Raw genomic sequence first — 18,541 nt, forward strand, 5'->3', positions numbered from 1 at the left:
ATTCACATTTATGTATTATTTACACAACTGTTAATATAAACAGTTTTGTATGGACGTGTCCTTTGGAATGAAAAAAATATATATATATTAAAATGAAATAAAAAAAAGAACTTAACTATTTAAATACATTTTTTATTCACAATTGTATTTTATTATGCGAGTAAATTTAAATTTATCAAAGCTGAAATCTTTTTTTTTCTCTCGACACTGCTGCATAAAAGACATTCAAACTAAAATACAAAAGACTAGAATATAAGATATAATGACGGTATACAATAAATAACTTTAGTACTTCCGTACAATGGGTACAACACCAACAGCAACAAAAACAACATCTCTTCCTTTAAAAACACTTGTATTCGTACAGTGTGTAACAAAAGTATATATAGAATTTTGTATTCGCTTTAAAAAGCAATGTGAACGTAAAACATATGCATGAGGTCTTTTAGAACGAATCAGTGAGATTATTTATGTTCTTTTGCTTCTCGTCCGATCATATTTCCATTAGCGATATGATCTAATGGCTAAGAACTTCCCGAACATCTTTATAGGCTGTATACACGGTTGTCAGATGTGGTTATGTACTAACAACAAAATATTGTAAGCAACAGGTAATTTTTCAGTAAGAAAACCTTACAATTTGACAAAGAATATATGTATTTGTCAAAAGAACTAAGTTCGTATGACTAAAGTTGCCAGATCAATGGTAAGACTTAGCCAGAAATGTTTCACTTTTACTACACATTTGTTTCTTTTTTTAATGTACATTGTTATCAATACGTATTTGACAATGTTATCATTGTCAGATGCATAAAAATTGCACATCTAACTATAAAAATTGTCAGGCATTTATCTTATAATGAACGGGTAGTGACAACGTAATATGTTTACGTAATTGTAAGATGTCTGTCAATTTACTGTTTGACGATATTCCGACAACGTTGCAAGGCAATTTTTAGAAATTTTCTGAAAATTCTTCTGACACAAACTAATCACATCCTTTAAAGCTATAATACATGGTTGTCAGATTTTATGCTAAGTCTACAAGGTTGTCAGAAAATCTGTAAACACACTACTTTTTAATTACCAAACAAATTGTAAGCAACAGGAACATTTTCAGTAAGAAAAACTTACAAAATAAATAAATAAAAATAAGTTCGTAATGTCGTATGGCTGAAGTTGCCAGATCCGTGGTTAGACTTAGCCAGTAATGTTTCACTATTACTACACATTTGTTTGTTTCTTTTAATGTACACTACGCACATCTGACTATAGAAAATGTCAGGCAATTATCTTAATCGTATAATTGTAAGATGTCTGTCAATTTATTGTTTGACAACATACTGACAATGCCTTTTCTGACAACGTTGAAAGGCAAAAATTTTTAATGTCACACGGCTGTTCGAAATTTTCTGAACATTTTTCTCACTCAACCTAATCAATTCTGTAAAGCTTTGAACACGTACTTGTCAGATTTTAAGCTAAGCCTATATAGTTGTCAGATCTACCAATATTGTCAGAGCAATTTAGGGAAAATATCTTACAATCGTGTAAATTTAAAATTTTTTCCTGGAAATATGTCAGAGAAATTGTCAACAAAATTTGACACACTTCTTTATAATTCCCAAATTGTTAGACATTGTCAGATGAGCTAGTTTTAACATCTGGCAATGACATCATTATTACATAAAAAACAAAAACGGAAAAATGTAAACTAAACTAAAGTCTGACAATTGTGACCACCGTTTGAACTTAAAATAAAATTATTGTCAAAAAAATATCTCACAACCGTGTGAATGGACAGTCTATATCAGGCGCGGATCCACGGGTGAAGGGGAATTTATAATAATCTGATAATAATCTGAGCTTTCGGATCTGTAGATCTTTTCCAAGTTCAATTAGCTCCATGGGAACCTAAGAACTACTTTGCTCAATATCCTTTCTAATATGATAGACGCTTTGAAGATGACACCGGTCTACACACTTTTCTCACACACTGTCATGTGAATGTGTTTATTGTTTTGTAAGTGTTTATGTTGGAATGTGACATAATATTAGTGGGAGTTATTTATGGCGCTACATAACAACCCAGCTGGAATGGTTAAACTTTTTTTTAAGTAAATATTCAATTATGAATTTTATCTTTTTTATTTAGTATGTTTTCTTTTATTTTTATCATCATTTTCTTTTTCTATCTAAAATATTATTGCCAATGTATGTAAGTGTAAATGTGGAAATGGAAAAGTGTTTTCTAACGAGGATAAATTTTAAATACGAATACGAGTTAGTATGTATTTATGTTGTTATTTTGAGTGATGTGCGTGAAGATATTTTGCTGTTTTTTTTTGTTCATCTTCCACAAACTCTATTTAAACTTAGTCACTTAATATATATCACTTGGCCACAAAATAGAACGTACATATTATAGAAGACACTTAAGAAAAAATAGAATGCGGTAGTTCGTTCTTCTGATCCCTGATGACATCTTAGACAGCAACACCAACAACAACAACAAAAACTATTAATACAGAAAATACTTATGACGACAATATGACGCCAATAGATTGCAACTTATTTGTTGGTTTCATTCGTTATTTTTCATGCAGAAAAAGGAAAAATAATAAACGAAAAAGTGGGAGTGAACGGAACCGGAAATGCTAGATTTATTTTGAACTCACATATATAAATGTGTGTATGAGTAAAGTGTATGTGTATGCTGGTTTATGTAAGAAATAAATACAAGAACTTTAATTGAGTATCGAAGAAATTAATAAATGTGAATTGTATAAAATTAATCAAAAATAATTAGTAAATTTTGGATTTTTATTTCGAACTTTATTTTTTTTAATAACACATATTTATTGTATTCAGTGAGTTAGAAAAATTTGTATATTGTCATAGGATTAAATTAATCCTACTTGATTTGTGCATTTGTTTATTTTCCACATAATTTTCCATTGAAATATTTGTATTTAATTTCGATTTAGAATATCCAAATCTAAATATTTATTTTCTTTTTTATTTGAACTGATAGTAATACTGTTTGTTACTATTTATTGAAGTTCATTGATAAGTAAGTAATTAACTATTTGAATTTTTTGTTATTTATTATATTGTCAACGTCATTGTCAGCTGTAGCATGATTATTGATATTTTCACAGTCAACATTTACTTTCTTCTCCAATTCACAAAGCGCAGTAAAGAGGTTATTTTTGTGGTTTTATGGTTAGATAGATAGATAGATAGATAGATAGATAGATAGATAGATAGATAGATAGATAGATAGATAGATAGATAGATAGATAGATACATAGATACATAGATACATAGATACATAGATACATACATACATACATACATACATACATACATACATATATACATAGATACATAGATACATAGATACATAGATAGATAGATAGATAGATAGATAGATAGATAGATAGATAGATAGATAGATAGATAGATAGATAGATAGATAGATAGATAGATAGATAGATAGATAGATAGATAGATAGATAGATAGATAGATAGATAGATAGATAGATAGATAGATAGATAGATAGATAGATAGATAGATAGATAGATAGATAGATAGATAGATAGATAGATAGATAGATAGATAGAAATAGAGCCTCGATGAAATAGTGGACCGATTTCAGACAAGATCATCGGACAAAAAATGTAACGTATAATAAATTTCATAGAATTACATATCTTCAAAATTGTAACCTATAGTTTGATTACAAGGTTTACATAAGGTTATTATTTGATCATTACTTAAGTGCCTTAAAGACATCACAACAATAGGATGAACAGTATTGTGCTGATGTTTGTAACACCTACATCGGTGTGTTTTGTATAAATACACTTTTAAATTTTTGTTCAACAGCAGACAGTGACAATGAAATATTTAATATTTGTTTATTTTAGCAAACAAATTCTTCTTTTATGTTATTTCTCATATTTAAATAATTACGTCAGTGCTTTGCTCCATTACAAATATTTTACTTATTTATCTCTCCTTAAAAGTTTAGCCCACCAAACAGTTCTGGGAAATTCCATTCCATGGTTAAATATTGCAAAAAAAAAGTAGACTGATATGTGTGAGGGTCTGTTGGACAAAATTATTAACAGTTTGTTAGCAGTATGGTGAATTTTTGTATTTTCTTTTTGTTTGTGTAAATTACAAAAGACGTTTTGGGAATTTGTTAATGGTTATTAATTAAATTGTTTAGTGTAAACATTGTTGTTCGTTGTTAAACAGGCGTACTTTTCATTAGACTAAATAAAAGTGAAAATTTGATGGCTTAAAATATGTGTCTCATACATGTCATCGTGATGAATAAATTTGGTCATACTTATACTACTTAAATAAACAATCATTTTTAGGGTTAAATTTGTTTATGTGTTTCCATTGAAAGGTGTTATATTTCATTAAATTTTACACCTTTTTTAATGTAAAATATTTTTTTAACTAATTTAAATACATATGTATGGGTAGCTGTTTTACACAGTTTCCGGTAAAATAGTCGAAACAAAACGTTTTTTTCGAAAATTTTTGTCTAACTATTTAACTTGCTTTAAAATTATATGTAAAATTAAGAAAAATTGGGACTGAGGTACTATATTAAAGACTCTGAAATAGATGTATATATACATAAATACCTATTCACAACATTAGCTTCCCGGCAGACGTACGATCAATAATGTAATGCATTTGGTTTAGATTACATAAAGTGCAAACAGGTCTTATCATTTTTACCGAACACCAGATGACAATTAGGGTCGTATCAGATGAAAAATGTTAATATAAGACCCTATTGGATGTAAAAAGGCGCTTAGACCATATCACTCGGCAGTAGTCGGTAGCAAATGTGATAGCTTTAAAGGGAAGGCAACTCGAGGAAATTAACCTGGTGAACGGGATCCACATAGTGGCTGGGGTTTAATGCCCAAAATCGCGGGGAGAGAATGTTGGTTTAAGGACTGATATATCCTATACCTAGTCTATATAGGTCTGTGTACAAAGCAGCATATGCTAGATTCCTGAACCCGATAGAAATACCTACATCCTTTGTCACATAGATTAGTTCATGAAAGTGGGATCCTAATCCATTTTGTTGGGTATTTCGGACTACCAAATATGTCTCTAGATGCTGTTGCGGAAACAACAGGGCCATCTAAGTTGTGAAGTAGCGCTGACTTAAAGAGGTTAAGAAATGCACTTGAATTGGTTATTACATGATGAGGATTGCATTTTAAATAATGCAATTTTTCATGGCATCATAAAAGGGTTTAAATTCCGGTATATCCAGAAGATTTATTTTACCTTCTATTGACTTTAGACTAGTGATAGCTCTTTCCCTGTCTGGGTGTATATTAGACTTGAGTCAATGCTGCCCATCATTCCACAAACGGGGCTACTATGAAGGATTCAGGGGCGCATGGTAGACCGTTCTGAGATCTACTCAGATTACGCAACTAGGGCAGAATTAAAAATATGGCTAAGAGATCCCTATAAGTCCTCTTGATATAATGAAACGGTGAATAGAACCACAAAGATCCTATGATGTGACCCCAAGGAAAGCAGTACGAGAAGCCGCCTAAATATAAGCAAGTCTGAGGTTAGTTTAATGATACGTATTCTTAGTGGACACACTGGATTACGAGCTCAGCTATACATAATTCGACGTGCGGATTCAGACGAATGTAGAGCATTTAGAAAAACAGTTAAACTCTGGGCCACTTTATTTGCCTTTAGATCCAAATATCTTGGGAGTTTTATAATTCCGAATTATGCATTCCTTAAGAATATAACTCATATTCAAAGCATTACTAGGTTATACATATATAATCTAAATATATATTTAGATATCTTACTTCTAGCCCCTATCACACACACACACCTCGCTTAAACTAGCTAACAAAATTAACTAATTGAGTACTCAAAAACAAGTTTCAAGGATTAATGTTAATTTAATCTCTAGTCCTTCAACTAAAATTTGGCCCTTAGCGTTTATTTTTCTATGGAATTTTTTAATATTATTAAATATTGTTCGCGCGCATCCTTTGGATTGTTGACAAACATTTTATTTAGATAAATATCGAGTGCTAAATAATAAGGAAAGATAAATAAAAATGAATAGTATGTGTTTTGGTGATTAACCCAAATTTTGATTAAATTATCAATACACCATATATGTAATAGAACAAACATATAAATATTAGAACTGCTCAAAAAATGTGAATTAAAAAAGAACGATACAATAAAAAATTTTTAGAAGAGTATTGATATCTTATGGAAACAGACATATATATCTAACAGGAACAATATCTTTTAATTTTTTTATATCGAATACAAAGTTATCGGATATATGTAGAAATTATACATATGAATACAAAAGATATTGCAAAAACCATTTTAATAGAGTTAACCAAAGATTTAACGATATTTGTTGGACCTTCTTATTGTTAATATATAATTATGTATAAAGTCTGTGTATGATAGTTTGATAATCATAAGCATGAATAAACATCACTTTCTTTTTAATTTATATTCAGATGAACACACACGCTTCCATACACAAGTTTTTTTTTTTTTGTGTAAACAATCATATCAAATGATTGTCAATAATAAAATAAACTTAAATATACGCACACATACTCACACACACGCTGTTAATCTAAACAAAAAATTTATTATCTATATATATAAAATTCTAACGTTACTGACTGACTGACTGACTGACTGACTGACTGATTGACTGATTCATCATCGCACAGCCTAAACGGTTAAAGCTAAAGAGATACGTATTCTTAGTGGACACACTGGATTACGAGCTCAGCTATACATAATTCGACGTGCGGATTCAGACGAATGTAGAGCATTTAGAAAAACAGTTAAACTCTGGGCCACTTTATTTGCCTTTAGATCCAAATATCTTGGGAGTTTTATAATTCCGAATTATGCATTCCTTAAGAATATAACTCATATTCAAAGCATTACTAGGTTATACATATATAATCTAAATATATATTTAGATATCTTACTTCTAGCCCCTATCACACACACACACCTCGCTTAAACTAGCTAACAAAATTAACTAATTGAGTACTCAAAAACAAGTTTCAAGGATTAATGTTAATTTAATCTCTAGTCCTTCAACTAAAATTTGGCCCTTAGCGTTTATTTTTCTATGGAATTTTTTAATATTATTAAATATTGTTCGCGCGCATCCTTTGGATTGTTGACAAACATTTTATTTAGATAAATATCGAGTGCTAAATAATAAGGAAAGATAAATAAAAATGAATAGTATGTGTTTTGGTGATTAACCCAAATTTTGATTAAATTATCAATACACCATATATGTAATAGAACAAACATATAAATATTAGAACTGCTCAAAAAATGTGAATTAAAAAAGAACGATACAATAAAAAATTTTTAGAAGAGTATTGATATCTTATGGAAACAGACATATATATCTAACAGGAACAATATCTTTTAATTTTTTTATATCGAATACAAAGTTATCGGATATATGTAGAAATTATACATATGAATACAAAAGATATTGCAAAAACCATTTTAATAGAGTTAACCAAAGATTTAACGATATTTGTTGGACCTTCTTATTGTTAATATATAATTATGTATAAAGTCTGTGTATGATAGTTTGATAATCATAAGCATGAATAAACATCACTTTCTTTTTAATTTATATTCAGATGAACACACACGCTTCCATACACAAGTTTTTTTTTTTTTGTGTAAACAATCATATCAAATGATTGTCAATAATAAAATAAACTTAAATATACGCACACATACTCACACACACGCTGTTAATCTAAACAAAAAATTTATTATCTATATATATAAAATTCTAACGTTACTGACTGACTGACTGACTGACTGACTGACTGACTGATTGACTGATTCATCATCGCACAGCCTAAACGGTTAAAGCTAAAGAGCTGAAATTTGGACAGGGGGTTGGTCTCCCACCAAATAGATCCACTTAGACGGGATTTTTGGAAATTCGAATGTTTAGGGGGTAAAAAAGGGTAAAAACGGGTAAAATCGGTAACCTCATATCTCCTAAACTAGAAAAGATACAAAAATAGTTTAAAGCTTATCGTCGTTCATTTAAAAAATAAGCGGACAGGTGTCTGGTACTTTTTTCAATTTCGGCCCCTTTAGGGAATAAACGGGTAAAAACTGTATTTTGGTACTTTTTTTGCACCCCATGTATCTTTTAAACCAGTGAACATTCAAACAATATTTTTGACTCCTTCATAACTTGACAAAAAAATAAAAATATAAATTTAGTACTTTTTGGTTATTCGGATGTTTAAGGGGTGAAAATTGTACCTATTTTTGGTACTTTTTTCATAAAACACTGATTTTGGTTTATTAACTTATACATATAAATACGTAATAACGGGCTCCCACTACGATGTTGCAACATTTTGGAATAAAATTTTTATTTCGTTAATGAAATTAAGCATGTAGAGCCCGGAGTAAATGAGAATCTATAAAAGGGGACTTTTTGGTACTTTTTCGTTCTTTAAAAGGTACTTTTTGAATTTCCTATAATATTGAACCTAGAAACATGAAATTAAGTATGTAGAGGATGGATTAAGTGAGAACCTATAAAAGGGGACTTTTGGTACTTTTTCGTTCTTCAAAAGGTACTTTTTGGATTTTTGTATAATATTGAACCTAGAAACATGAAATTAAGCATGTAGAGCCCGGAATAAATGAGAATATATAAAAGGAGACTTTTTGGTACTGTTTCGTTCTACAAAAGGTACTTTTTATGAGAATCTATAAAAGGGGACTGGTATTTTTGGTATTTTTCGTTCTTCAAAAGGTACTTTTTGAATTTCCTATAATATTGAACCTAGAAACATGAAATTAAGTATGTAGAGGATGGATTAAGTGAGAACCTATAAAAGGGGACTTTTGGTACTTTTTCGTTCTTCAAAAGGTACTTTTTGGATTTTTGTATAATATTGAACCTAGAAACATGAAATTAAGCATGTAGAGCCCGGAGTAAATGAGAATCTATAAAATGAGACTTTTTGGTACTGTTTCGTTCTACAAAAGGTACTTTTTGAGTTTTCTATAAAATTTAACCTAGAAACATGAAATTAAGCATGTAGAGCCCGGAGTAAATGAGAATCTATAAAAGGGGACTTTTTGGTACTTTTTCGTTCTTCAAAAGGTACTTTTTGAATTTCCTCTAATATTGAACCTAGAAACATGAAATTAAGTATGTAGAGCCCAGAGTAAATGAGAATCTATAAAAGGGGACTTTTGGTATTTTTTCGTTCTTCAAAAGGTACTTTTTGAATTTCCTATAATATTGAACCTAGAAACATGAAATTAAGTATGTAGAGGATGGATTAAGTGAGAACCTATAAAAGGGGACTTTTGGTACTTTTTCGTTCTTCAAAAGGTACTTTTTGAATTTCCTATAATATTGAACCTAGAAACATGAAATTAAGTATGTAGAGGATGGATTAAGTGAGAACCTATAAAAGGGGACTTTTGGTACTTTTTCGTTCTTCAAAAGGTACTTTTTGGATTTTTGTATAATATTGAACCTAGAAACATGAAATTAAGCATGTAGAGCCCGGAGTAAATGAGAATATATAAAAGGAGACTTTTTGGTACTGTTTCGTTCTACAAGAGGTACTTTTTATGAGAATCTATAAAAGGGGACTGGTATTTTTTCGTTCTTCAAAAGGTACTTTTTGAATTTCCTCTAATATTGAACCTAGAAACATGAAATTAAGTATGTAGAGCCCAGAGTAAATGAGAATCTATAAAAGGGGACTTTTGGTATTTTTTCGTTCTTCAAAAGGTACTTTTTGAATTTCCTATAATATTGAACCTAGAAACATGAAATTAAGTATGTAGAGGATGGATTAAGTGAGAACCTATAAAAGGGGACTTTTGGTACTTTTTCGTTCTTCAAATGGTACTTTTTGGATTTTTGTATAATATTGAACCTAGAAACATGAAATTAAACATGTAGAGCCCGGAGTAAATGAGAATCTATAAAATGAGACTTTTTGGTACTGTTTCGTTCTACAAAAGGTACTTTTTGAGTTTTCTATAAAATTTAACCTAGAAACATGAAATTAAGCATGTAGAGCCCGGAGTAAATGAGAATCTATAAAAGGGTACTTTTGCGTTCTTCAAAAGGTACTTTTTGTCTTTTTTATAAAATTGATCCTAGAAACATGAAATTAAGCATGTGGAGCCCGGAGTTAATTAGAATCTTTAAAAGCAATCAGGGACTTGAGTAAATGAAAATTTAAACTGGAATATTTTCTGGTACTTTTTGAATTTTCTATAATATTGAACTTAGGAATATGAAATTAAATAAAATAGGTCCTTTGGTACTTTTTCGTACTTCACTGGTACTGGTACTTTTAGAGCCTTCTAAAATATTGAATATATAAACATAAAATTAAACCGCAGTATCCCAATTGAACGAAAAAGGCACTGTCTGGAACTTTTTCGTTCATCAACTGTTTTTTCTAATTTTCTGTAATATTGAGACTAGAATCATAAAATCAAACTTAAAGAGTTCTCTAAAAGGGGAATTTTTGATATTGCAGATATATATACATTTACAATAATGATATTTATTTTATTCCATTACGATGAGGGTAGCGAAGCACACTGGGTATAGCTAGTTAATAATAAAATCAAATCAAATAGGAAATAAAACAAAGTGGGTGACAAAAGAAGATAGAAGTGGTTCATTATGAGATTTTCTATATGAATTTGATTATATCCCCAACTCTAAAAGTTTATCAACTTAAGGATAAAATGGGGAAGTTAACTGCCATTTTATTAATGATGTTACTTCATCACTCCCTTTCTCTGCAGATTTAAACAATCAACAATCAAATTGGTCATTTAAAGGAAATTTAAGTATCTATCTATCTATCTTTCTATCTATCGATCTATCTATATATCTATCTATCTATCTATCTATCTATCTATCTATCTATCTATCTATCTATCTATCTATCTATCTATCTATCTATCTATATATCTATCTATCTATCTATCTATCTATCTATCTATCTATCTATCTATCTATCTATCTATCTATCTATCTATCTATCTATCTATCTATCTATCTATCTATCTATCTATCTATCTATCTATCTATCTATCTATCTATCTATCTATCTATCTATCTATCTATCTATCTATCTATCTATCTATCTATCTATCTATCTATCTATCTATCTATCTATCTATCTATCTATCTTTCTATCTATCTATCTATCTATCTATCTATCTATCTATCTATCTATCTATCTATCTATCTATCTGTCTATCTATCTATCTATCTATCTATCTATCTATCTATCTATCTATCTATCTATCTATCTATCTATCTATCTATCTATCTATCTATCTATCTATCTATCTATCTATCTATCTATCTATCTATCTATCTATCTATCTATCTATCTATCTATCTATCTATCTATCTATCTATCTATCTATCTATCTATCTATCTACTATCTATCTATCTATCTATCTATCTATCTATCTATCTATCTATCTATCTATCTATCTATCTATCTATCTATCTACCTATCTATCTGTCGATCTATCTATCTATCTATCTATATATCTATATATCTATATATCTATCTATCTATCTATCTATCTATCTATCTATCTATCTATCTATCGATCTATCTATCTATCTATCTATCTATCTATCTATCTATCTATCTATCTATTTATCTATCTATCTATCTATCTATCTATCTATCTATCTATCTATCTATCTATCTATCTATCTATCTATCTATCTATCTATCTAAATGTTCACCTCATTCATTCAGAGTTCACTTCAAAACTGTTATTCAACTTATTCAAAACCACATTCCCATAACTGTCTGCTCTATCTAAATTTAAATTAAAAGTGCATCTATTTTCTCTCTTTTCAGCCTTCGAAGTCTACTTTCCCATGTCGGCCATACAATTAAATCTCCCCTTAAATGAAAAATCACAAAGTATATTCTCCAAAATACCCATAGGACAGTTTCAAGTCCTGGCGGTCAGCAATAACAGCGTTGCCACCGATTATGTTTACAGTTTAGAAAACAATGATCTTTTAAACATAAATAGCACCACAGGAGAAGTATTCATACGAAATGATTATAAACTCATTCAAGATAAAGCCAAATATATATTAACCGCTCTCAGTAAGAGTACCGAAGATGTAACAAAAATACCACACATGTCATTGGAACTGAAACCGTTGAGCGAACAAAAATATTGTGCCAATATGGAAAATATATGTTTTTGGTCTTCGGCTCATTATACCATACTGGAAGATGTTAATGTGGCCACTAAGGAGGATCAACAGAATTTTAAACCTATACAGATAGGTTCTTTAAATCCCAGAGCAGCTAAATATCTATGTCCATATATGAATATAACATATAATCTTTTAAATGCTAGCGATTTATTTATATTGAAAAATAATCTATTATTTACACGAGCTCCCTTGGACTATGAGTTATTGAATTCAACGCATCAAACAAATCTCACGGTTACTGTTAGTTGTCGCGTTGAGGTGGAAGAGAAAAAATTTAAAGAATTTCGTAAAAACATTAATATTCAAATAGTGGATCGTAATGATAATGGACCAGAGTTGCAGGATAAGAAAATTTATAATTTCTATTTGGATAATCCACATTTTAAGGAGGTAAGTTATGTTATTAACTTGATAATTTAAAGATCACTACGTACATAAGTATTCTGACTACTTATATAAGTAAGTGCCGGTCCACACTAAAAAACTTGTTTTGGGAAACTTTTGATTTTACATGAGAGAGAACGAGATGGAAATATCATTTATATCTATTGCGGTACGAAGTTTCTCGTACTCGGAAACTTGTTCTTTTCATTCGTATAAAAACAAATCAATACAATTAAGTACCGTTCCACAATAGGAAACTTGTTTTGCGAAACTTTTGATTTTGTTTGAAAGAGAAAGAATATCATTCATTTCTCTCCCGGTACGGAGTTTCTCGTATTCTGAAACAACAAATCAATACAATTAATACGTAGTTTCTGAAACATAAGTTTCTATATGTAGACATTAAGGAAACTCCAAAAGAGAATTAAGAAAAAGTTTCTCAACAAAAGTTTCCTAGAGTGGACCAGGTCTAAGAAAACTTTAAACGAGAATTAAGAAAAAGTTTTTCAAAAAAAGATTCCTAGCATATAATTCAGTTCTGGGTAAAGGAAGATCGTCGTGCGTCATTGACATTATCTCTTAAGGGCAAACAGGCCGTCCTATTCGCTTTGCCTTTAAGAGTTTTACGTTTCACTGCCGCATTGGTTTGGGAGACCATAAAACTCATTAGCTAAGTCTGAGCGATCTGGATTCCTATACAAAGGTATAGTTTGTTTTGTGGACCAGGTCTAACTACCAACTTCTATGTAACTCTAGCAGATATCCTGATGTGAACATCTTTCAGGTTGTGGTTAACCAAACTGAAAATTCTCAAAACAAGTACATTTTGAGATAACTGTCTTTCCAAAATGACTTAACAAGAGCTAAAATTAAGATATTCGGTGTTGTCATAGAATCCAACAATTGTCGGAATTGGTTTTAATGAACGACCAAAAAATACATTGATATCATGAAATCATATGTTTTAGCTTGATAGTGAATTGAATTATTAATCGATTATTATCTGATCATGTTATTTAAAGCTTTTAAATCCAATTCCGACAACTATTGGAACTTAATGGATTTATGTATGTTTACATTGTATAATTGAATCAAGTAAAATCCCTACTAAAAGTATTATTAAATTCTCAAACTGTTTACGTAAAAATCAACGATCTGATATGATTATGTTGAAAAACAGAATAAGGAAAAAGTAATCGGAAAAACAACAAAATACCTAGAGAATTTTAGAAAGCGAACGACTTGTAAAAACTTGCAACCCAGACGAGTACAAAAACAGACATATTTTAAATTCGATATACCTCATCTAAGGAATCATCTATTGACTACTACAAAGACTAGTCTATTGACTACTCTATGAACTAGTATATTTTCGAATTTTTGGTTTATTCTATGGGCTGCATCTAAAGATTAATATATTGTGGTGTAGTAGACCCTTGTCTAGAGAGTTGACTAATCTATTAACTACTCTATGAACTAGTCTAGTCAATATTCTAAAACTTTATACTTGTAAAAACTTGAAACGCAGACGAGTACAAAAACAGACAAACTTAAATTCGAAAGACCTCATCTAAGGAATCGTCTCTTGACTTCTCCAAGGACTAGTCTATCGATTACTCTAGGGACTACTCTATAAACTAATATATTTTCTAGTTTATGGATTATTCTATGGACTGCATCTAAGGATTAATGGCCCCAAGTCTGCATTTCAATTCGAATCGACAATTTCTCCGTTTGGCAACTTTGGTATTCTGCATTTCGATTCGACTCACCGCCACATAAAAAACAAATTAGACCTGGTTCACACTGGGAAACTTTTGTTGAGAAACTTTTGATTTTGTGTGTAAGAGAAAGAGATGGTTGATATTTATTTCTCTCACACACAAAAATCAAAAGTTTCCCAAAAAAGTTTCCTAGTGTGAACGAGGAAAACATAGGTACGATCGTAACGCAGAATACACATTCGTAAAGCATTGCAACGAAATGAAATTGCCTGGAATACCTTTTTTGATCGAATGCGTAAACGTAATCGAAATGCAGAATAGGGGTGTGGTGTAGTGGACCCTTGCTTAGAAAAATGACTAGTCTATTACCTAATCTATGAACTAGTCTAGTCAGTATACTAGTCTATAGGCTAGTCAAAACTCAATACTCCATTTTAATTAAAATTTAACAATTTATCGATGCTCTTAGCAATTCGACAAAATAAAACATACAATTTGGAGTAACAACTTCTAACCAGATCGACCACTTTAAGAACGAGCGGACATACTTTTCTATATCTACAAAATATTTATAATACGTTACAAACGTAATGACAAATTCAATGTAATTTTCATAACTTTAGATGATGGATATAAAAAGAACATGATGTATTTCAATTTACTTGAAAACAAAGAAATACCAACTTTTAATAAAAGTTCTTCCTTCAACTATTAAAATTTTTATGTGTATTACAACATTTTGACGATTCAATTACATTCCTGTTTTTATTTTCTATTAAAAACATGTACAAACCTTAATTATCCTGACCCAATTTTCAACATTCTAAAAGCATTTTATTAAAACACACAATAATCACAAATACTTGATAATTTTTTGGGAAAAAATGTTTTTTAAACTGTAAAATAAAAGGAAACAAAAACAAGTAATATTTCTATATTCAGCTATGCTGAATCCTATATACCCTTCACCAAGTATGTTTTAAAAAACAGTTTTTATTTATTTTGTATCTCTGCACACATGTCACACATAACATACACACAAACAAACTGTAGCAGAAAGAAATATTAACCGTTGTACTGTAATACCACCGCCAAACTGTATTACCAATATATTACTGCTTTATCTCCTTGTTCTTGTTATACCCTTCACCTTCGTGAGAACAGAACAGCAACCAAACATACAAAAACAATACACAGCTGAATAAAACCAAATACATCTCCACACGCACATGTACATCTTTATCCAATTCACAATGTTGTTGTTGCTTTTTTAAAAAAGCATGAAACAAAATTGGCTTTTTTGATGAAATTTTAAAGGTTGTATGGGATTTTTGCTTATATTTCCGTTATTTATAGACCGATTTTGCTGATTTTAAATAGCGATCTTCTCGAAAGCATGTCTAACTGAATTATTGAAGATTCGGATCTCGCCGATATCTGGGGACCTCTAAAAACTCAAAAACTTCAACAGACAGACAGACGGACATGGCTTAATCGACTCCGTTATCTATAAGGATCCAGAATATATATACTTTATAGGGTCGGAAAATTATATTATAGAAATTACAAACGGAATGACAAACTTATATATACCCTTCTCACGAAGGTGAAGGGTATAATTAACCTAAAATTTTTTAACAACCCACACGCTTATCCATTACGTTCTACGTAAACTAAAGTAGAATTTCTTTTAAGTTTCGTTGGGCAAAGTATTAAAGACCAGAGCTGGCTATACAATTATCTATTTTTTTTTTTTTTTGACCGAAAAGTATAAAAATGAAATTATTTTGTTTATTTTTGTAGTTGTTGTTAAAATTGCTCAATGGAGTGAGGTTAAGTGGTAATGATTTCAAACTAAAGAAAAACACCGGTAGCGTGACGCGTTAACATTTATTATTGTTGTTGTTAGTGGTTTGTTGAAAAATCATTCTTAAAAAAATATATATTTGTTGTTGTTAGTTGACTTTATACAATTTTCTTCATAAATATAAACTATAATTTGAACTTTTTGTTGTTGTATAAATATGCCAATGAAAATGGAAAATACATTTGGCAGACAAATGGTAGACATGCTGCCAAAAATAAACGGTAAAAAAAACTTTGCAGACACCAACCTAGACATGCTATCAATAAAACCAGAAAAAACCAAAATTATATTTGAATCAACAGACTTTGGTGCGGTGCACACGAACAGAAATATACTAAGTTTTGAAAAAAACAAAACGTATCCTTGAATTTTCATGACTTTGACAAAGAAAATACGAAAAGTAAATGTATAAAGAGAAGTTAATAAAAAAACATAATCGATATTAAAATTTGATATTATCCAATTTTCTTAATAAAAATGTATGTTTAATGTAGTAGATTTGCTTAAGGGTTATTTATTTTGAAATGCACTAAATTTCCTTATCACATATATTGAAAATCAATTAAAAACATTATATTCGACTTAGGGCGAGTTTTTCAGATAAAGATAATCTACATTCTTTGATTAAACCTAGTTTAATATATGTTTTGTGATAATCTACATTCTTTGATTAAACCTAGTTTAATATATGTTTTGTGTTTTTCAGTAAACAGTAACGTTACTTATTATCTTAGTTTAACTGAGTATTATTGGCCAATTTAACTTAAGTTATAAGTGAGAAAACACAATTAACAAAAACAATAAACCAATAATTTCGAAACAACAACAACTTAATATTTTAAATAAATTGCAATTTTCTGATTTGTTTTATTTTATTTGTTACTGTTTTAAATGTTTATTTAAAATTTTTTCAAAAATTTTCATTTTACAAATTTATTATTTGCAAAAAACAGCTGTTCTTTGTTTATGTTTTTGAGTGAAAACTTGGCAATACTAACAAAGTTAACTGAACTTAATTCCATAACTGAAAAACACAATCATCGGTTAAAGTCCACCTAAATTTGTTCCGAGTTTAATCTAACAGCAAGTTAAGCCTAGTTTAACTGAGTAGTAAGAAACCCGCCCTTAATGTCTTTTTTTTAAAGTAGCTTGTTGCGTTTTGGACATTAAAAAACTGGCCAGGATTATGTTATCCTGATTATATTTCCCCAATATATATCAATACCTTAAGTCTTCCGGAATGATGGTGTGAAATGTATCCTCGTCCTTTGATTAGAATGATTTAACAAGTGACCATATGGGATGTTTTCGCCCATATGTTTACTTATTCGGAAGTATTCGTTTATGGCGGTTATTCATTTACAATATCTGATAGCTATCGACCATTTTAGTTTACAGTGTTGACCAGTGCAATATATCCTTTCCCAAGGATCATGTTATCCTGATGATCTTTTCCCATATACCAACATCTCAAGTCTTCCGGGAGGATTTTATAAAGCAGATAACTCGTTTCTAGTTATTAATACTTATTCTGAATAATAAACTCCCCTCTACTATAATTGAAGCATAAAAAAGGGAACAAACACCCAAAAAATAATAGTTCATAATTGACTTGATTATAAGTGTACTTTTGTTAATGGATATGCATAAATCCGTCAGTAAACCTGGACATTCAGGTCTCCCCAAATAATTTTTATGGCCGTATGGAATGTTCTCGCCCACATTTTTACTGAAGCGCTGGGCGGAGTATTCGTTTATGGCGGTTATCCTTCCCCCAGGATCATTTTATCTGAAACCTCTACCTTTGTGTTATTGCAATCTTGGGGAACAGAGGTGTTTCCAACACCTCTAGTCGGCCGGGACTATAAATTGGTGTTTACTGTCTACCGCCTGTCTTAGTGTAGCATAGATTGAAAAGAGGTCTAACCAGAGAACTACATAATCTGGTACTACGGGTAGCCAGTTGCCTGCAGGACCATGTTCTGGCTGGTCAGTGGGACTTACCGTTAGAAATGAGTTGGTATTAATTGTATATGGTACGAATGAAAGAGGAGTACGGCGGGGATCACCCAACCCGTCTACCTATAATGAATGTGTCGTATGTTTGTCTGTCTTAGTCCTTGCATAGATTGAAAAGAGGTCTAACCAGAGAACTACATAATCTGGTAATACGCGTGGCCAGTTGCCTGCA

General features: G+C 30.3%; 1 protein-coding gene across 1 annotated transcript in view; it reads left to right on the forward strand.

Moving 5' to 3' along the window:
* LOC111678362 overlaps positions 1 to 18,541 on the forward strand; it is a 43,942-nt gene that overhangs the window by 18,268 nt on the left and 7,133 nt on the right. Inside the window, exon 2 of the mRNA XM_023439659.2 lies at positions 12,002 to 12,765. Coding sequence (XP_023295427.2) covers positions 12,002 to 12,765 — 764 coding nt within the window. The remainder of the gene's footprint in view (positions 1 to 12,001; positions 12,766 to 18,541) is intronic.

Source organism: Lucilia cuprina, chromosome 2 (genome assembly GCF_022045245.1).
Source record: "Lucilia cuprina isolate Lc7/37 chromosome 2, ASM2204524v1, whole genome shotgun sequence".
Classification (NCBI taxonomy): domain Eukaryota; kingdom Metazoa; phylum Arthropoda; class Insecta; order Diptera; family Calliphoridae; genus Lucilia; species Lucilia cuprina.